The following is a 22422-nucleotide window of genomic DNA, read 5'->3' as shown; positions in this document are numbered from 1 at the left end:
GTTTTCCATGCCCAATTCAGAGTGGCGTAAACAGAGAGGTGGCCAACCCTTGACTTGGCAGAGGAGTATGAAGGAGATCACGAAACGCTTAGGTGCTGTCGGTGCTACTCGCCTTCCAGGATGGGGACCGCGTGATCCTAACTGTGCCTGGTTGGAGACACTACAAGATATGGCTGCCAACCGATGTCAGTGGCGTTCTTGTTGTCAGTTTCTATCCAGATCGCCCGAGTGAGTGTTTGGAGGTATAGGTACCTCGGAATGATTGTGGTAAGCTAGCACTAAGTCCCTTCGCCACCTTCCTTTATTGTTTTCTTTATAATAAGGCTTTCAAATACGTCATGGTTGTACGGCAGTGAGGCATCGGTGCTGAACACTGATTGCTGAAGCTCATCGGTGCTGAACACTGATGTCATGCTGAAGCTAACGGTGTAGACAGTTTGGAAGTTACGTGCCAATTCAGGCCGAGAGCAGAAGGAAAAAGAAAAAAAATGAACAGGGGATTCTCAATCGAGAATGCCTCACTTCCGATCCCTTGAAAGGTGCGAGTAACGAAGCTAGGTATGGGATGACGTGCATGTGAGTTGAATGGCATAAACGAGAGAGGCATCTGAAATTCAGTTTAGTTTCCCGTTAAGACCAAATTACTGAACAAATGAGTGCATTTGGCGTCTAATTTGTGACAAATAAAGATATAATGTTGACGAAAACTGAGGGACTGTGTCTGTTCGGGTGGGCCCGAAAAAGGATGAAACTGGTCATGGGCTGTCAAAGTATTTTCAGCGACCTAATCAGTAGTGTTCCGTCAAGAAAATGACAACTCCAGGGAGGCGGAGAATTTCGGCAAGATTACTCTGCAGCACGGACAGTAGAAAGAATGCCAGCAACATTTGACACGGCAAACGATTTATGTCAACAAGCCAAGTACAGTGTTTGCAAAGCCCTATGGAATACCATAGGGAGTTTGTTAATATAGTTATGCCGATTGTTTCATTAGCCGCTAAGTTCTCGGGTAGAATTGTTTCGGCAACCCAGAATGAACTTGATAAATAAGGTTAAAAGCGATCGTAACGTTAAAATGATGTCTTATTGAACTTCCCCTGAGTGCCTGATGCAACTTCTAACATCCATCAATATAGATAACAGTCAATAATAGGTAACCTACCAACAAACATAGCTCGAGGCCCACTTGAACTGTACAGCCGACGGAGGGATATCCAAGTTGATTTGGAGTAGGTCCGATCTACAATGGATGGTAAAAGGCAGATTAGGAGGAGAATCGGCCCTGAACGGGTGAGAGAAATGGCTACGGTTTGTGACGGGTCCGAGCAGTGTTCATTGAGTCCCAAGTTGTTGCACGTTACGAGTTGCAGCGAATGAGTAACTTTCATGACAGGCGTAACAGTCGTGTTCTAGGGCTTTGTCCTACCCCTGCAACACATTGTGAGAGTGTTTTGGCACCAGATCGACAATGTTATCACTTTTGCTGGGTTTTTCACACCAATAGCAGAGGCAACGTAATGATACAGATAAGAAAAAAAGGAAAAGGACGAAAAAACAAGACTACATATCACGAAGTTATCGGTACAATACTTCCCTTGGGGAAAAGGTGAGAAATGTAGCGGAAACAGCAGCGCGGTTTTCTATCCGAGAAAAGTGAGGCTTTAATAGTATTGAGTTGTGCGAAGCACTATCTCCCCTCTGCTACAGCGAGTGCATATGCGTGACCAATGCATGATAACGAGAAGTGCGTCATTACGAACGAGTGGTTTTTTATGCTACTTACTCAAACTACAACAAAAGGCTTGAACGGCGAAAACGGTGGTAATGATTGAGGAGTATTGAGTAAATATTGGGCTACCGTACACTGCTTTAACTGCTTTAGCGAAACCAGAAATTGCAACCGTGAGCGAATTGAACTAACTTGTAAGAAGCGGGCGCACCATAGAAACTCTGGTCGATACGTAAATTTTGAAGCTGACGCTAACGGTGTAGACAGGTTGGAAGTTACGTGCCCATTCAGGCCGAGAGCAGAAAGCAAAAGAAGTAAAAATGAACAGGGGCTTCTCAATCGAGAAGGCCTCACTTCCGATCCCTTGTAAGGTGCGAGTAACGAAGCCAGGTATGACGTGCCGTGCATGTGAGTGTAATTCACGCAGTCAGCCGTGTCACCGAATGATGAAGTACTATCGTATCAAGGGACAAATTGTTTCTGTTCAAGAAAAGAAACAAGTCAAGTAAGTATTCTATGAAATTAGTGACCACGATCAATACCATCAAGGTAACCATGGAACACCTGGATGTGATCTTTTTAAGCTATGCACCACTAAGAACAGACTGGCTGTCTATATATGCAGGCCGTGCTTCAGATTGAAATTCATTGGCTACTGAAGCCGACTCATCTTTCTTCAGGAAATAGTCACTTGCCTTGATCAGTCATTCCTTCACGAGCAAGTTTATTAGGGGCTGTTTACGGGCCTCTCAAATTCAGGACAAACTGAAAGCCTCAAAAATAATACGTCCTGTTTGCTAACATCTGCCGTTTTCCAAAGATGGGACCATTTGCTGCAATGAGCTAAGAGTAACAAACCACTCTAGAGTTGATACTGACAAATGTAACGACCAAACAAATGAACGTGAATCATACTGCGGACGTTAAGCGACGTGACACGTTTTCCGAGTATCCTGTCTGTATACTTGCATAACTGAAACTACAGGTGTCACGATTGTGGAGATTCACGAACAGTGAATACATCACCTCGACAGGTCTCTGGAGCCGTTCAGGCATTATGAATTAATACCTAAAAAACTTCCGCAAAAGAGCCACACCTAAATAAGGGATAATTGCGTCATCTCGCACAAGTGTCCTTGGTGAACTGAACTGTAGTTGTTTTTCCGTTCACACCGCTCTTGCGTGAACAGTATTCCTTCTATCGGGTGTTTGCATACACAGACTGGGCGAACAAGGGTGATGTGAAGGCAAATTCCACAAGTCCCTCCACGATCCACAGATAAAGTTGTCTACTTATTAGCTGTCTGTATGTGGCTGACACCCTCCACTGATCGTTCTATCTACACAACAGAAAAAACGACAAAATCCAATCTGATCACACGAATAACACAACTGATCAATCGCATATTTAGTGAACTATCCTGAGTCACGAACACCACACATACCAGACAAAGCGTTACACTCACCATGAACCAAAGCTTCACCGAGTTCGACCTGACGATGCGTCTTTATCACATCGAACGGATGAGTTAAAACACCAGCGCACTGCAAGAAGTAGGAAAACGTGCATTAGCGCTTCGGAAATTCGGTAGAAGCGGTACACAACATCATGTCGATGACACCAATGAAGATGTCAACAGATGCGGAACAAGGAAGCAGCTGTGCGTTATGCAAAGATTCGGAGCACGACAGTGACAACGGCGCACACGAATGCGACAACTTGGTAGTGCAGAAAACCTTGCCTCTGGGTCTAGTCAAATTCACTAAATTCAAGCTACTTCGTTTAAATTGTAAGTTATAAGCCACATGCAGTTGTCATTATAATACCAGATATCAATAAAAGCTCCTACTCTCACCCAACTCATGTGACTTTACATACATCGGCAGCGTACAAACCCGGATAGATGAACGAATGAACGACCGTCGGTTCAGTTGGTTCTACCCGAAAGTACGTTAAAAGATAATGGAATACAGACCACAATCTCCTCTACCAGAGGTTGGTAGAACATAAACTCATGACACTACAACCACATCTAATTCGTTTGAATTCATATTTTTTTCGAACTGCTATCTGTTCACAATTTGCAGGTCAGGATAGTAAGGATACACTCATATCATTGTATACTCTGGAATCTGACCGAAGAGTCTGAAGGCATGGGTGAGTCATAGCTTTGAGGTGGACTAGGATCGATTTGAGGTTAGCCAAAGTAGCCAAAGTTGAGTAGGCGTCGTCCTGGCAGAACTGGGTGGGACATTTGTGGTTCTAAGAACCTCATTACCGTTGGAGGTGAGGGGTGAGGTTCAAACGCATACCAGGACCAAGATTTTGAACAAGCTCTGAGAATAACGCCCGTCATACCATAGTCGAAAACTCAAGGCGTGCACAGGACAACAGTGTCCTATGAAAACGTGCAGAAAACTTATCGCTCGGAGTACAGAAGGCAGACTCAAGCGAATGGTTCTATCAACTTTTACTGCTGATGTTCCCTACATCGCTGAATGCCATTGCTATGTATCAGAGCGTGCAAAAGCTAGACGTTATTGAAAATAATGTGAAGATCTAATAATAATCCGGAACAACACAGTGTGCGATAGTAACGTTTTCAATACTCCATACCCGGCTCCAACACACTTCAGGACAGAAAAGTCTATCAGGTTTGGTTAGGTGAACTGACTTTTAATTTCCTGCCTAACTGGACCTAAATTCTTGGTTGTCGATCCGTTCGCCAAACTTGGCAGTTGGATTGTAGACATTCCATTGCCAAGCAACGTGACATCATCAGTGCGGAGTTGAGTGGGTCTTCGAGATTCACGTATTCCATCACTGAAGACGTCACCTCGATTGGTAATGAAAACTCACTTCGATCGGTTTTACTTGTTCTCTATGTATTGAAACCAGAAATCAGGAAAGCTGAAAGGACGCCCTATCGTTAATCGAATAGAATGAGCACAGACGTGACACCCGGATATTCAAGAGTAGAGCGAATCAGGACTTACCAGGCCGGCAGTTGCACCAAACAGAAAAGCATAGCCATATGGGAGCACGGGAAGTTTCACAGAATCCGACACGTTGAAATGAACGCCACTGAGTTGTCCGACCAGGTATCTGGATTTCAGGTAATCGAATACCAGCCAACAAATCATCGAATAGGGCACATCGCGAAGTAGTGTTGGTCCCATTCCCGTCCAAAGACTCTGTAGGCCACTCTGTATGATTAGCGGAAGTAAAGCGATAACCGCACCACTAGAAGCAATAATTGCAATACAGTATCAATAATCGCAGCTAAATTATAGTGAAACCAACGTCAGGAACTTCAAACTAAGAGAAGTTGGTTGATCAATTGCGTAGAAAAAAGGCCTTTAAATTATCAGCAACATAGTTCGGTAACTCAGCTTGCTCTGCTACCAGTTGTTCCATGCGTCTGTAACTCCAGGACAACCACTATGTGACACCTTAAATAGCTGCAGTCTCCGGCTGGAGGTGGAATCAGCTGACTTCAACAATCCCCGTCATATACATATGCATATATGGGAAGATGGGTCGATTCTTATTACAAAGGGAAACTTGTCCATCTTCAGACATAAGAACGGGTCTCGCCGGTTGCAACCAAACTGGATTCGGTTTAAGAAGGCTTTGGCAGTATATGATAGGAAGTGATGGGGTGGATGTAAAGTTGACGCCAGACCGCAACCGCTTCACCGAAGTTGCGCTTCAGAAAACTGCAAACCAACCATGAGAACTAGGTTTGCTAAGGTATGACTGCCATAAACAGTTGAAACAATTGAGATTCAACGAATTAGCGCCCCTCCCAGCAGTGTCTCCATAAATAAGATAGACTCATGACCATCCACGCGTAAGTCCAAAAGGCGACCAACTGTCGTCGCCGTCTTTGAGATCAACTGTTTCGACAGTGACCACTACTAATTGTGCGACTAGTTGTCAATAACCAGTTAAGGTGACGTAGAGGTCGGACTACTTCGAGCTTCTCCAGTACACTGAAACGGCTTGTTGACAATGAAGGTTTTTTCAGAGTGGATTGTGACTTGGGAAACAAGTTACCATTGGTTCAACATTTGTCCATCTACACTCAAACAGATCAGTTTGCAGGACAGTTAGCTGGAAAACTTGCAACCAAAACTGCAGGAAAGCTCACTGATGCACTGAGAAAGAATCAGTTTGCAGGACAGTTAGCTGGAAAACTTGCAACCAAAACTGCAGGAAAGCTCACTGATGCAACTGAGAAAGATGAGTCAGTTAAGGCCATCTTAAAGTTTGGAAATTAGTGGCATATGGAAGACCCTATAAGGATCTAATGGAAGGACGGTCCAAGCAGAGAAATGGCTACGAATACCCCTAAGCCAACTTCAGATGGTCCCCATGGAGTTGTTAAAAAGGCATGGGATTACCGCAGTCGCCTTCGCTTATGGATGCACATCTAATAGAACTGAGATATTCGGGACGGCAATGAAAGAAAGACCACCAGAAATGTTACACCCATCCCTAAACTCGTTAGAAGGTTCTAAAATGGTTGTACGGTAAGTGACCATAGACTATAGAAAAGTCACTGAGCTATCATCGACACAAATACATACAAAGTAAATTCAGCCAAACGAACAGGCTGCGATGAAATCTGCTCTACTCATATAAACACATCCAGACAAGGAACACTTGGCTTTTTGCAAGAGCCGTCTTTGGAAAGAGAAAGAGAAGTACTATCGCCATTACTATTATTGTCAGTAATTATACTATCGTTCTTATTGTCAATAGGCCAATTCTGATGATTCGCGAACCAATTTCTGAACATGCACTGACGAGTGTTGACGAATATACTTAGCATAGGGGTACCACTACAGACGTTAGAGATAATCTGCACCAAATCGCCTCTCCCGGAGACCGATTGTTGAAAACTCAAAGACTTACCCGCATCAGTTATACTGATACCTTCAATTCACTACATCAATCTTACGGCAATTAACAAACGATGGTCCAGACCTTGTGTATCTCTGCTTTGGTCCGTGGAACTGTACAGCCCAAAAAACAATCCGGACGATGCACTCGTGAAATCACCTTTGTCCTCACCTTAAATGGGAATTTTCAGAAGCCTACAACGGACAAGCTCCCAACGTTTCAAACCCCGCTCCCCCTCCCCGAACAACCTCACGCTACTCGAGTTTTCTAAAAACCTGGAGGAGAAAATTAGTTTTGTGTTTAAAGAAAAACCACAATACTCTCTGAGGGACGAGAATTACATTTCCAAATCTTCCGCTGTGGTAAAAAACAAACAATGAACACAATGCAATCGCGAAGGGGGGGTTGTCCGCGAGTTTCAGTCAGTCTTGTAAGACTCCTTAGAAATGTGGTTATTGGTCAGTCAATCAGAAGTCAGGCTGACGCAATAAACCGTACTGGGATTGTTCGACCTTCGTTTCTTCACCGTTCCTATTTTGAACTGTTCACTTTACAAACTCCAAATCAAGAAAATCGTAAGGAAAACCATCAGATTTAAAAAGACAAACAGAATATGCAGTCGATCATCCGTAGTACTCTTTCGACGCTTAGCTGCCATGCCACTCGGAGGAAGTAGGAGGGCTGAGATACCGTCAGGTTGCTCAAATCTAGACAAGAGCAGTCGAAATGCGCCATACCGATAAGTCATCTGCCATAATATTTTGCGATCCACATAAGATTGCAAAGATATGTACCTCGCCAAAAAACGGCAGATGACAAAAAAGGGATGCAACTGCATCCAATACACGTCTTGCGGAGTACTAGGACAAAATGTCAGGACATCACCGTCTTTGGCTTAGTAGATTTCCTTGAAAACAGGGAGCAACTACAAGTGAATCGATCGTTACCGGATGGCTCATGATACTCTGTTACAGTACTTCATTCTTGAAAAATATCTGGAAATTTGCCACCAAATAGTGAAGTACCAGGACAGTGCTCTAAAGATATGTCGTTATGATACCCACGAAATACACCTTGATTTCACTGCCGAATAAAGGACTGAGTTACGTAACAACCCAATGATTGGACAAATAAGTGAAACCTTCGGGGTAATTTATACCACAGTTGTCATGGCTCACCTGACTAATAGCGTCCTTCAAGGTCTGAATAAGACGTTCTGGAGTCATGGCATATGACTGCATCTTTGTCCGCAACAATTCGAGTGGGGAAATCACTGCAACTGCACAGACGCGAGACACTCCACCAACTAGACCAGGTATCCAATCCGTAGCCGATAAATCCAAATGCGTCCCCACCGCTCGACTGCGTTGGGCATGTGTGTAGCCGACGATCTCCTTCAGCCAATCGTTCAAAGTGTAATAAATCACCGTTTGTGGCAGAGCCATGACACTAGCATTTGCCCGTGAACCTCTTTGACATTAGACTTACAGGGTAGGTGACAGTCCACTCCAAAGTGACCATATACCTTCATTACGCACAATTTTACAAAGTAAAGTAAAAAAAAACAAAGCGTACACATATTCAGCTGAAAGGCTGCCCGGCTTGTCTGAAATGATAGACTAATTGTCAAAATATGGAAAATGTAGAGTAAAAACAACAATGGATAGGTATCGATACATTCACGTTGTTAAGCAGGTAACCTTCAATGCAACTGTGGGGCATCAGGATCGTTTGTCGCCACTATTCGCGAAACACAAAGTTTTCCGGGCTAATACCTAATCCAGTGCGCAACTCGAATCCACTCATGAATAGGATCGAAGACAAACTAACAACACGTATAACGTGGTGGTATCACTATTGATTTTCAGAAATAGGTTTCCAATAATGGATGATTTGCGTGCTTCTAGGCAAGTATTCTGACTGTAACTTTATTCGAAACCATACGCAAATTGTTCTTGGCCGAAAGCTCTTCAGCAAGGTTCAACAAGCTAGAAAGATAAGATAGATAGTAAAGATAATCGTTCAGCTTTTCGGTGTCTAGCTGGCATGTTACCCGAAGGAAGTACGAGGGCTTGGGTACTGCCAGGTTGCCCAAGCCTAGACAGAAGTCGAGACGCAGATGTAGGGTTCGAATCGAAGAATTCCCTAGGTTGCCCAAGCCTAGATAGAAGTCGAGACGCAGAGGTAGGGTTCGAATCGAAGAATTCCCGATCACTAAATTCGCGCTCTAACCACTGTGCAGTCAAATAGTTCTAGGTGGCGCTAAACAAACGTGCACAACACGTCAGGTGAACAGCTGAAGAATACAGGGTTGAAAAAGTGTTAAGTATCAACGACCGGGTTTATTACTTTAGTCTAAATAGTAACCATCAGACAATTGCCTCCTCAAGATGAGACTTCAAAACTTCAAGTACCACAAGCAATTGTCACCCAGCAGTCAACGCTGAAACATAACAAACGGCTGGATCACAAATAGTGTAGTTAGATTTTAAGGGGGAAAAGTTCTAAGGGCGGAGGATATCTGGAGGCCTTGTCCAGTAGTCAGTGCCTCGGCGCTGCACCACTTATCAAAATTGATCCCGAAACCCGCGTTCATACAATTCTGTTTACTCGACTGGCGAGAGAAATTAGACACCTAGGCCAAGAGTAGACATCGTCACCATCACTAACAGCTTTATCAGTGTTGAGCAGTTGTGATAATTTTCTTTTGTCTCCATAAAGGGTTGTGTCGAGATACCGTGCCTTTTGATACACCATAGTGGGCGGAGCAGGAAGCTAAGGGACTGATACAGAGCTGCACTAGCGCTCAGCAAGAGACAACAACCTTTCACCCAGCTATGCCCTGCTTTCATAAGTTTTGTTCGGTTATGAGTATCTGAAGGAGTCGAAGTAGGCTCTGAATTGTGTCCATCGTGCTGCGCAAGTTCAACAGGGTTTAGTCAACCATCAGCAGATAATGGATACGCTTAATTATGCCACACTGAGTCAATGGCTTAAATCGGTGTCGAAAACTTTCAATTTTCTTCTTTGTCAATTGAGAATTCGTAATGCGGATGAAGTCAACCTATGCTGAAAAGCCGAGGAGCACACTGTTTAATAAGAGCAGACAGCAGTGCGGGCCTCACAAATATCCAGCGAGATTCAAACTCGGAACCTCCTGGTCAGTAGTTGACTAAACCGTTCGGTCACAAGCAGGTGAGCAGCAGTGTGACTAACTATCCATATACAATCAATTAGTTGCATGGGAATAAAACAACGACCCACTTAATTCGCGTTAGATTCCTTTTTTAGAGGAAACTCCTCAAACGGGAAGACGGTTTCCTCCGAGTTCCTTTTTAACGTTGAATACCTCGAATCACACACTCCGCACAAAAAGATACTCAGTTGGAAATTAACCCGAACAACCAGTACGTACTCCAGCTTGTTTTCTTCACCAGAATTCTCGGTACATTACCAACTGGTCCTGAGGATACCGAGAATGGACTATTTTCCGCTTGCCCATAAAGTTTCGATAATTCCAAGATCAATGAATGGTTGCCCTACAAACCGAACAGTGAAGATATCTTTATCTGGCTTGGCTTTACGGGGTCCTCCTAACTCAATTTCGACACATGATGAGTTTCAGTCACATTCAAATCTTTCTTCTTGATCATACCCCAGGTTCTCTAGTTCGCTTACAAAATCCGTTAGGCATCTGTTCAGACATGATCCCAAATACTTCGTTTCCAAATACCGAATGAAACAACTGCAGCCCCAAACTTGTTGCGTTTTGGCGGGCACTACTGACCCAAGCTTCTTCAGAGTAACTGACAGTGAACAATACCTAGCTGACAAAAGGTGGAACATGATGTTTATCCATGCACTTTTAGTGCGATTTAAATTGAGTGACGAAGCAAACAGTAAAAAATTGTCAAACTAAATAACAGTCAGTATGGCACTTTAGTTGAACTGGTCCAAATATATCAGTTTACCTCGCACAAACTATGGTAACGAATCATAAAAAAGCTAAAGGAAGCAGAACATGTGACTAGCATGGGGGGTTAGGCTGATATTACATTGGGGTAGCAGCACTCAACTCAATACACGTGAGTGTTTATACTCTATTAGCTTTAGCAAGTCAGATTTGTAAGTGAAAAAGCACTGATAAAGTCACTGAAGTTCAGAAAGAATGAAGTCATTATACATTGTGGGAGCGTCGTTCCAGACTAATTCCTTATCAACGAGAATGAATCCTATCTCTAGAAAGATAAAACTATTTGGGTTTGTCTCAAGGATGCTTCCTTCAATACGTATAAAGTACGACATATACACTAATCTGCACACCAATTTGGTTCCGATGACAGACTCAGCTGAATCGCAGCTGAATCTACGGTTTACGACATTCAAATATCAATTAGTTTTCAGTGTATCCTGAAACAGCCCAGCACTTGATATCTGACAGAGAATGCCACCAAATCACCAATAACGAGTTATAGTCATAATGATCGAAGTTGGCTCGCCCCAGGGTGACATCACTTGCCGCTGTTTTTTGGTTAACTGCCCTGAATCCAAGGGACTTGTGGTGTAGGAGATAACCGTAGCGGTTCTATGTGTATGATTAGACTTTAGTTTCCAAAATTGCAAAATCTTTGGGGAAATCTACTGGAACTGTGACGGATCATCATCAACAGTGTTGCATCCAAACATTGTACTCCATAAACCAAGCAAATTCTGACTAATCCGACTTCTGATTCAAACAAGATGCAGCAAAAAAACAGCTGCATCATCACGCGAACCACGAACGTTCGGTGGTATCTCGAAAACGAAATAAACATAACAAGCGAGTTCAATAACAAGATACCAACAGTTGATCAGATCATACTAAATATATACAACCGAATCAGAAGCGAAACTGATGTCTTTCTCATTGATTGCTCTCGTGTTCACCACCGAATAAGAAGCGAAACTGATATCTTTCTCATTGATTACTCTCGTATTCACCCTGAGGCTACCATAAGTTTCCAAATACCAGAGATGACAACATGAATGGACAACTACGCAAGCGTGTACGGAATAACTAATCTCTTACGGTTAGGCGAATAGGCCGTGGAGATAAAATCCCGACTGATGAATGTCCCCCATGGTACATACAGTTGGGTGAAATATCTGTATGAGGGTGAGAATTAGGACCCACCCAGGTTCCAGCAAATTTGCCGGGCCTTTTGTACCATGGAATAAAGTTCGCGCCAGGAGGACAAGTGCACAGATGATCCATCAAGCCATTACAGTACAAGAAGCACTTGTTTGTGGCAGTGATCCCTTGAGACTAAAACGCGACTGACTAACAAAAGTTATCAGTTACCTGCATTCGAATTTTGATAACATCAAGGGGGGTCATAATCAGGGCCGTCATGATGCCACCAACAGAGGCCGCTACAATGCGGTGCGATGTTGACAGGTCGACTTTATCAGAACTATCAGACATCCCAACAGGTGCAAAGGAATGTCAACCCGGAATCTAAGATGTCAGTTACATCATGACAGCCGGAAATGGCGGACAAAATTGTCCCGCCTTATACGGATAGATATCAATTCCCAAGTAAATTTTCGACCAGTGCAGTGATTGTGGAATGCTGCCAAGAAGCCGATAACCAACCAAATTCTAGGAAGACCTTCGGTCTTCTCTAGTGTAGCCGTCAAAGATGGATCTGCAAAAGGAAAATAGGTAACAGTTTAAAACATGTTAAATACATCAAACACCGCCGGCAATAAACCGACTGAAAACCGAATATAGTTTCAGACAGAAAGCAAATGTTCAAGAGAGCTTTGATGAAGTCCATATACCCGCCAATGACATCTGAGAAATCCTGATTACTTCCGGTGTATACGTTTAGTGCAAATATGTATCCTACAGTTCCATGGAACTGGTGTCAACAGCTGAGTATACCGAGTTCCAAAAAGATACCCGAAGCGGTTGTTTCAACCATGGTGGTGTAAGCATCACGTCCAAGTAAGTCCTGGCGGATCGACGGACGACGAAATCACTTCCCGAATGGAGATCGTGAGTGTTTGATAAACTCCAACATTTATGGAAACCGATAGGGAGGTCAGTTGAGCAACCATCCTTGAATCCCCGTTTCAGACAGACAGTACATAGCAACAGAAAGCGAGTCCAGCATACATGAAAGACAAGTCTGTTGTCCGGCTTCCTAAAGGACGTTAAAGGCTACCACATGAGTTGAGCGTCGGGGTTTGAAGGAGGATTTCGAAGTGCCTGTGGTCGTGGCGGCCGAGTCATAGATATCGCACCTAAAGGGAATGGGAACTGTTAGTCCTGTGGAGATGTAGCTAGAAAGAGTGAGGAGAGTAAGAAGAGCAAATATGTGCAGTAGCCTGTTTTTGCTTATCCGTCCTGTTGTATACAGCGAGTAATGCGACAGGACTAATGGCACCATGCAACAGCCGAAAGCATGTCTACTTAGCCACCTTCAATGTTCGCACACTGAAGCAAGCAGGTCAACCGGGGGCTCTTGCGCGTACGCTGGGTTCTCTCTCCATTGGTGTCTGTTGTCTGTCAGAAACAAGGACGCAGGACGCAAATACGGTGATCGAACTGACTGCCCCCTTGCTCTCTTCTTAGTTCTGGCTGCGCACCTCTGGTGATACAGAGACTGCTGCAGCTTGATATGCTGAGGTGGGTTTGTATTGAGCGAACGAGCGGGAAAGCCCGATACCCGTTGATAGTCGCCTCTGTGTGGCTGGTTTGGCATTGCGGATATTCGCACCTTGTTTATTGTTTGTTTACGCCCCAACTGACTATAGCTCCGAATTTGCCAAGGAGAGTTTCTATGACGCTCTAAGTGCCACTCTATAGCAGGCTAAAAGCTCAGATATCGTTGTGGCTGTTGGTGAAATGAACACCTAGGTAGGTGAACTAAGCGCTGCTAAGGCCCGATTGTGTGGTCGTCTTGGACTGGACGCGAGACGGACGGACAACGACGACCACTTAATATGCCGATCACAGACTTCCTTTGCAGTACGAATTTCCGGAACAACGGAAACCATCTGAAAACCTGGTGTCCACCAACAAACAGGCCGCAAATGGAAATGGACCACATCACCGTCCGTTATCGGTGAGAAGGGTCGAGCAACGCGTCACTCCTTTTGGAACATCAGCACTTATAAGTTGCTGCTTTTCATTGCGCTTTTCAGGTCTACGCAGAAAGCGCATACCTCTCTTAGCCACTGACAAGCTAGTTGACCCAGAAATCAAACGAAACCATCAGAACCAGCCCCTCGAACACCTGCCGGACGGCACGATGTCGGATATAAACGACCACTGGGAACACACATCCATAGCACTACTCAAGATCGGAAACTCTGTTTGCAGTACAACCCAGCGAACCTCACCCAAACATTGGATATCAAACAGGACAACGTCTTTGCTGCAGACCCGGCGACAGATACTTCTTGCCCGCAACCACATCTTCACCCGACGCACCATCCGATGCCAGGTGAAACTGAGCGTTCGTGCAGACCGAGAAGCTTGGTGGGCACGAAAGGCCGAAGAAATGGAAAACGTAAAGAAAACTAGAATCGTCCGCAAGCTGTTCCACTTGATTTGTTCGACTGGCCCTCGGAAATCTCTTGTAAGCAAAATAATCGGGGACCCTGATATGCAGCAAAGCAGAACGTTTGAACCGATGGGCACAGTACTTAGAGCAGCAGTTCAGCTGGCCACCTGCTACCTCCAATTCAGAAGCGTGGCCTCCAACAGGAAGGCAGACAGTGAATATAGAGCCGCCTCCTGCCTGAGAAGTGTCCGAATGCATTTCCCTACTCAGGCGTCATCGTGGTGCTGGTCCTGACAACCTTCCATCTGCTCTGTTCAAGGATGGCGGTGGACTTCTCAGCCAGTGACTGTCTACCCTATTTGGGTTTATCTGGGAGAAAGAGACCATCCCAGACAACTGCGGTGAATCGAAAAGGGTAATCGAAGTGAATGTCATCATCATCATCGACAGCATGGCATCAGTGTTCAACACCGATGCTTCACTGCCAAACAAATCGTTAAGCTGTAACACACTTCCGGTGCCTAGCTGCCATGCAACCGAAGGATGCACGAGGGCTGATATACTGCCAGGTTGCCTAAGCCTAGACAAGAGAGGTCGAGAGGCAGAAGTCGGGTTCGAACCACGGACGGTCCGGTCAGTAAATTCACGCTCTAAGCACTTGAGCCATCTCGCCCCCGAAGTGAATGTAGTAACCGCAAAGAATTTAGTTTGATTCGTCGTCTGGCGTCACTGATCCTCCGAACTCTTACGGTGGCACGCGAACTCCTAACTAGTGAGAATCAAGCAGGATTTAGACCGGATAGAGGCTGCGTTGACCACACCTTCACACTGTCAGGTATTAGAGCACAGACGACCCGTAATCCCGGTATTCCTTGACTTCGAAGGTGCGCTCAATTCTGTCGATCGGTCAGTGCTGTTGACTACACTTGCTCAACAGGGTATGCCCCAGACGTTTGTAAACATAATCCGACCCCTATATCTGCATAAATCTGGGCGGGTGAGAGTGTATGGTGGGCTCTCCAAAAGCTTTCCTACAAAAAGTGGTGTCAGACAAGGATGTCCACTCTCCCCATTCTTGTTCAACTTCGTCACCGATGAAATAATGAGGTGAACGCTGGAAGGTCTTCAAAACTCCGGTGTTCAAATTGTTGCTAGTGAGAACCTTGTCGATCTGCAGTACTCAGATGACATTGCCTTCATCTTTGAAGCCCTGTTGAATAGACTGACCACCATCATACCGTCTTTTGGCATGCGCTTTGCACCTTCAAAGTGCAAAGTCATGCTTCAGAAAGTGCAGTCTGAGAACATATCCCTACACTTGAAGGAGACTCACTGAAGATAGTGGAAAACTTTAAATACCTCGGTAGTTATATTAGCTCTGACGGAAATGTGTCTGATGAAGTCAGTGCCAGAACCTCAAAGGCTCGAATCACGTCTGATAATTTGAGCCACTTGTGGCGTCAAAATGGCATCCCACCAGATCTTAAGGGTCATGTGTACCAGGCTACAGTAAGGGCTGGGTTGTTGTATGGGTGCGAGACATGGCCTCGGCGGACACCACCGGCTACGATGGCTCGGTCATGTGCAACGCATGCCAAAACACCGTCTACCGAGACAAGTGTTGTTCTCTGTGCCTCCTTCAGAATAACGCAAACTGCGAGGTGGACAACGCATGAGCTGGCAGAAGGACCTGAAAGAGATTACGAAGAGTTTGGGTGTTGTTGGTGTAGTACGTCTTCCAGGATGAAGCCTCCGTGACCCCGTCTGTGCCTGGCTGGAAACACTGAGGGAAATGGCAGCTTGTCGATGTCAGTGGCGTTCGTGCTGTCAGTTTCTTTCCAGATTGTCCGATTGAGCGCTTGGAGGTGTACGCTTGACATAGGGTAGCATTACATCCCCTTTCTCACCCGCTCTTCTTTTGTTGTTTTCACACTAGGGCTTTAAAGATAATTATGGCAGTGAAACATCAATGTCCACACTGATGATGTACTCCTTTAAACTATAAAAATTTGATTTAAAAAGTTCTAATTCCCTGTGATGAGTTACTGTATGCCCCAATGCTTGTGCAACATCACCGTCATCGGTAGCACAGCATCAGTGTTCACTACTGACGCTTCACTGCCGTACAACCCTGATTTATTGAAATGAAAGAAGTGGATGGGAAAATGACATACTGCTAGTCCACCACAATTGCTTTCAGGTGCCTACACCTTCAGACACTCAGTCAAGCTATCCGGATAGAAACTGACAACAAGAACGCCACTGACATTAATTAGCAGCCATACTTTGCGGCGTCTCCAACCATGTGAGTGAACATCACGCGGTCCAAATCCTGGAAGGTGAGTCCCACCGACACCACCCAGACATCCTGTAATCACTCTCACACCCCTCTGCCAGGTCAAAGGGTGGCCACCTCTCTGCTTTCGCCACTCTAAAAATCGGGCTGGGAAAACAGCTATCTTCAGCAAACGATGGTCAGGAATGCGCAGTACATTGCCTAATCAACATAGCTTCTGGTTCTGGACATACTCTTCGATTGAAGTCCCTGTTGCACAACCAAACATTCATCTTGTAATTGCCTCGTTACGGATTCGTCGAAACCAGGCTACACTAGCTATAGTTCTGCAACGACGGTGGTCGAAAACCCGAAGACGTCTCAGTTACGCTGCTCGAACAGGACAAGTCTATCAGCCATTCAACAAAACAGCTCGCGTTGTAGCCTGAGATTCAGAAATGCGCCCTTATGTCGTCAATGGTGTCTCACATTAGCAAACGCGACTCGAGCCTTGCAGACTCGTGCAATGACTCCATCTGTCACACTGCAATCAAAACTAATACAACTTTCAAGGTACGTAAACTGGTCCACGGATTCCAGTGCCTTTCCCCGGATTTTAACTGGTGTGCTCAGAGACTGCGTATCTAGCACAATAATCCTACACTTTGAGGATGTAAAGTGCATGCCAAAGGACGGGATGACTTCGGTCAGTAAATCCAAAAACACTTAAACCTTCTCCATTGAAAGTGAGGACGACATCGTCTGCATATTCCAGGTCGGCAAGGCTTTCCTGAGTGAGGTTTTCATGACCGTTCGGTGTTCGCTTTACGAAACTAAACAGGAATGGAGGTAGTGAGCAACATCATCATCATCGACAGCCTGACATCAGTGTTCAAGACCGACGCTTCACGGCCGTACAACCATGATTTATTTGAAAGCCTTATTGTAAAGAAAAGAGTAAAGGTGGGCGGGGAAGGGACTTAGTGCTAGCTTACCACAATCACTCCGAGGTACCTATACCTCCAAACACTCACTCGGGCGATCTGGATAGAAACTGACAACAAGAACGCCACTGACATCGGTTGGCAGCCATATCTTGTAGTGTCTCCAACCAGGCACAGTTAGGATCACGCGGTCCCCATCCTGGAAGGCGAGTAGCACCGACAGCACCTAAGCGTTTCGTGATCTCCTTCATACTCCTCTGCCAAGTCAAGGGTTGGCCACCTTTCTGTTTAAGCCACTCTGAGTGAGGGCTACGCATGCCAAAACACCGTCTACCAAGACGAGTGTTGTTCTCCGTGCCTCCTTCGGGATGGCGCAAACCGCGAGGTGGACAACACATGACCTGGCAAAAAGGCGTGAAAGAGATCACGAAGAGTTTGGGTGTTGTTGGTGCTGTGCGACTTCCAGGATGGGGTCCCCGTGGCCCTGTCTGTGCTTGGCTGCTTGACATAGGCCAGCACTAGGTCCCCTCCCTCACCCACTCTTTTTCTCTTCTCTTCACTTTAGGGCTTTTAATACAATTATATATATTATATATATATATATATAACTAAACGAACTTTATGGTTGTACGGCAGTGAAGCATCAGTGCCAACACTGATGTTGCTGTCATTGATGATGATGATGATGACTCTGAATGAGGCATGGAAAACAGCACTCTCTTCGGCAAACGATGGTTCGGCATATGTAACACATGTCCCAACCAACGTAGCATCTGGTGCTGGACTCATCTTCATTGAACATCACTTTTTGCAAGGAATCTTGGACAACTTCGTAGTATCTCAGTCCTCACGCTTCCTTCGGGTGGCATGGCAGCTAAGCAACGGACGGATGTTACAGCTGAACGATTCATTTTATTTTTGGAGCGCTCTCCATATATTCGCACATGCGCAGAAGCTGGAGAATACAGTAAACGCATTATGTTCACGAAATCCCGGACATTCCTTGATGGCAAGCGCGTCAAGCAGAACAGACCGGTCAACCAAGTCGAATGCGTCTTGAAAATCCTGGAGTACCAGCATTTTGGTCGTTTGTACGTATGGCCTTTCTATAGTGCCTCTATCACGCCGGAAACCCTCTTGCTGCTCTCGAGTCAGTGCTTCAGGTGCCACCGTAAGGCAACAAAGCACCAGTGACGCCCACACTCACTACGAGCCTTTTTTTGAAAATGGGCACTATCACCGACTCTCCCGTTGTCTAGGACAGACTCCTTTTCCCAAATGAGAGCAAACAGATCATACAGGTACTGAATGAAGACCTCACCCCCACCCATGAACAATGCGAATGGGAGGACATGCAGACCAGAAGCTCAACGGCGCTTGAGAAAACATATGCAGTCATAAACCCCCGAGACCACAGAAGTTCTACGTCAAGTGTGGGCTCCAGATGGATGGCAGCTGGTGGCCACGATAGCTGTTGTTCGGAGCATTCGGTCAACAGGTCGAGGCAATCCTCTTTACTTAAGACGATCACTCCATTCTGATCGTTGATGGTTTGGCTCACAGAAGGTTTCGGGAACAAGTCACACATGTCAACTGAACTAGTTTTCGGGCACTACCAGCTACCTGAGCTTCTTTCTTTTCCTTAGCTTCCCGTGTCCACCAGAATTCACGGTCGGCCTGCACGCTCAATTTCACTTGACGTCTGATGATTCAGGGCGTCAATTCATGTTCGGGACCGGCTGCGGTTTCTCTGAGATTTAAGCAGTGCCACTGTTCGGTCTGATATCCAGTACCTGAGTGAGCCTGGTAGTGCCGTAACGCAGGCAAAACTCCCAGCACTATGCAAAGAGGTGGCGATCTCAATCCAGAATGAGTACACACCTGATGGTTGAGCAATTAGAAGAGACTCCAGTAAATCCTTTGATAAATTCATCTAACATCCGGATCTGTCGGTTTGTCAGTTGCTACGCTATAGGTTCGCACCTTAAGCAGCCCTGGGAAAGAACTCCAGTCGATGGCGTCGTTAGAACCAAATGTATCCCAAAACCAGCGGCAGTCAGTTATTAATCCTCGCCATTGGTAACTGATGGTAATGTGATCGATTTGAGTTCATGGCCAGCACGCGGTTTGAAGACACCAAGTGGCCAGACGATTTCGCTTGACATAGGCCAGCACTAGGTCCCCTCCCTCACCCACTCTTTTTCTCTTCTCTTCACTTTAGGGCTTTTAATACAATTATATATATTATATATATATATATATAACTAAACGAACTTTATGGTTGTACGGCAGTGAAGCATCAGTGCCAACACTGATGTTGCTGTCATTGATGATGATGATGATGACTCTGAATGAGGCATGGAAAACAGCACTCTCTTCGGCAAACGATGGTTCGGCATATGTAACACATGTCCCAACCAACGTAGCATCTGGTGCTGGACTCATCTTCATTGAACATCACTTTTTGCAAGGAATCTTGGACAACTTCGTAGTATCTCAGTCCTCACGCTTCCTTCGGGTGGCATGGCAGCTAAGCAACGGACGGATGTTACAGCTGAACGATTCATTTTATTTTTGGAGCGCTCTCCATATATTCGCACATGCGCAGAAGCTGGAGAATACAGTAAACGCATTATGTTCACGAAATCCCGGACATTCCTTGATGGCAAGCGCGTCAAGCAGAACAAACCGGTCAACCAAGTCGAATGCGTCTTGAAAATCCTGGAGTACCAGCATTTTGGTCGTTTGTACGTATGGCCTTTCTATAGTGCCTCTATCACGCCGGAAACCCTCTTGCTGCTCTCGAGTCAGTGCTTCAGGTGCCACCGTAAGGCAACAAAGCACCAGTGACGCCCACACTCACTACGAGCCTTTTTTTGAAAATGGGCACTATCACCGACTCTCCCGTTGTCTAGGACAGACTCCTTTTCCCAAATGAGAGCAAACAGATCATACAGGTACTGAATGAAGACCTCACCCCCACCCATGAACAATGCGAATGGGAGGACATGCAGACCAGAAGCTCAACGGCGCTTGAGAAAACATATGCAGTCATAAACCCCCGAGACCACAGAAGTTCTACGTCAAGTGTGGGCTCCAGATGGATGGCAGCTGGTGGCCACGATAGCTGTTGTTCGGAGCATTCGGTCAACAGGTCGAGGCAATCCTCTTTACTTAAGACGATCACTCCATTCTGATCGTTGATGGTTTGGCTCACAGAAGGTTTCGGGAACAAGTCACACATGTCAACTGAACTAGTTTTCGGGCACTACCAGCTACCTGAGCTTCTTTCTTTTCCTTAGCTTCCCGTGTCCACCAGAATTCACGGTCGGCCTGCACGCTCAATTTCACTTGACGTCTGATGATTCAGGGCGTCAATTCATGTTCGGGACCGGCTGCGGTTTCTCTGAGATTTAAGCAGTGCCACTGTTCGGTCTGATATCCAGTACCTGAGTGAGCCTGGTAGTGCCGTAACGCAGGCAAAACTCCCAGCACTATGCAAAGAGGTGGCGATCTCAATCCAGAATGAGTACACACCTGATGGTTGAGCAATTAGAAGAGACTCCAGTAAATCCTTTGATAAATTCATCTAACATCCGGATCTGTCGGTTTGTCAGTTGCTACGCTATAGGTTCGCACCTTAAGCAGCCCTGGGAAAGAACTCCAGTCGATGGCGTCGTTAGAACCAAATGTATCCCAAAACCAGCGGCAGTCAGTTATTAATCCTCGCCATTGGTAACTGATGGTAATGTGATCGATTTGAGTTCATGGCCAGCACGCGGTTTGAAGACACCAAGTGGCCAGACGATTTCGGCTATTTCGGAAATTAGTACTGCAGAAAAGCATCCTGGGGCCAGCACACAGCTGTAGTAGTTGTTGTTGTCTTTGATGGTGTCATAGCTTAAGCAAGACAATCGGACTAACTTCCCTCTTGTGAAACTCTTTCACAGACATTGCCATACGAACCGCACAGAGGCGACTATCAACGGGTATCCTGTCAAGCAAGGATCCTTCCACCCGGTGACTTAGGACAACACCAACCCCTGCTGCAGCAGCCTCTGGATCGCCAGAGATACGCAGCCTGAAACGAGTGGGGAGTGATGTGGCGGTTAGTTCAGCCACTGTGCTTGCGTCTTGATTTCTTGTTTCTGATACACAGCATACAACAGTGCCAAGCGACACCAGTGTGATAACAAGAGCAGCTTGTTTTTCTGCATGCTTCAAGGTGCAGAAATTTAAAGCAGCCATATAGACTGGGTGTGTTGGCTTGAAGGTTGGTTTCGAGCCTCCTGAGGATGTCAGCAAAGCATGACGCGATGTTTCTGCCAAAAAGGTGCAGGACGAACGGAGTCATCAGCCCAAACTAGTGCTCCTGCAAGGAGAGGGTTAGTGGCGGAATGGGGGAGGAAAAAGTATCTGAATGAGAAGGAAGGGAGACGTCATTTCACCCGCCCTGCTGCGTTCAACAGGTAATGGCACCACGAGACGGCGAATGTGACATGATTTCAATACTAGTTATGGGGATCAGGTTTATACGCTTAATTGACACTGCTAAGGCAACGGCATTTCGACAGGACGATTAAGGCCCCCAACCGAAGTCTTTCCCTCAACAGCTTGACCACAAGGCGGTGGTGTTTACCGCGAAATGCAAGTGAATTTCAATGCTTACAGGGAAGGTCTGCACATATGTTCTAATTCCTAAGCTGAAGGGCCAGGAGACCGTTGTTCAGACTTTCTACTATTGACTAACCTGGTAGGGGACTGTACCGACAGCCTGTTGCTTACAGGGAAGGTCTGCACATATGTTCCAATCCCTAAGCTGAAGGACCAGGAGACTGTTGTTCAGACTTTCTGCTATTGACTAGCCTGGCAGGGGACTGCGAGTGTCGCACCGACAGCCTGCGGTGTACGTCAGTTAGTCATGGGGGTTCATACACCGTTGCACAACGCTACGGTCCAGTCTCTTAGTTACGATAGTTGTGCAGCACTGAAGTGTATCCCTGTCGTCAATA

General features: G+C 45.8%; 2 protein-coding genes across 2 annotated transcripts in view; one reads left to right on the top strand and one right to left on the bottom strand.

Annotated features, from left to right (window-relative positions):
* Positions 1-8244, bottom strand: part of T265_14683 (hypothetical protein) — a gene marked incomplete at both ends in the record, with an annotated part of 14236 nt that extends 5992 nt beyond the window's left edge. The window contains 4 exons of the mRNA XM_009174766.1: positions 3196-3274; positions 4727-4936; positions 7817-8087; positions 8127-8244. Coding sequence (XP_009173030.1) covers positions 3196-3274; positions 4727-4936; positions 7817-8087; positions 8127-8242 — 676 coding nt within the window. The remainder of the gene's footprint in view (positions 1-3195; positions 3275-4726; positions 4937-7816; positions 8088-8126) is intronic.
* The window catches only part of T265_08850 (hypothetical protein), a gene marked incomplete at both ends in the record, with an annotated part of 74075 nt that overhangs the window by 36203 nt on the left and 15450 nt on the right, over positions 1-22422 (top strand). Inside the window, one exon of the mRNA XM_009174762.1 lies at positions 13830-14266. Coding sequence (XP_009173026.1) covers positions 13830-14266 — 437 coding nt within the window. The remainder of the gene's footprint in view (positions 1-13829; positions 14267-22422) is intronic.

The sequence above is a fragment of the Opisthorchis viverrini genome (genome assembly GCF_000715545.1).
Source record: "Opisthorchis viverrini unplaced genomic scaffold opera_v5_239, whole genome shotgun sequence".
NCBI classification, from domain to species: domain Eukaryota; kingdom Metazoa; phylum Platyhelminthes; class Trematoda; order Opisthorchiida; family Opisthorchiidae; genus Opisthorchis; species Opisthorchis viverrini.
This window is presented reverse-complemented; position numbering and strand designations above follow the sequence as displayed.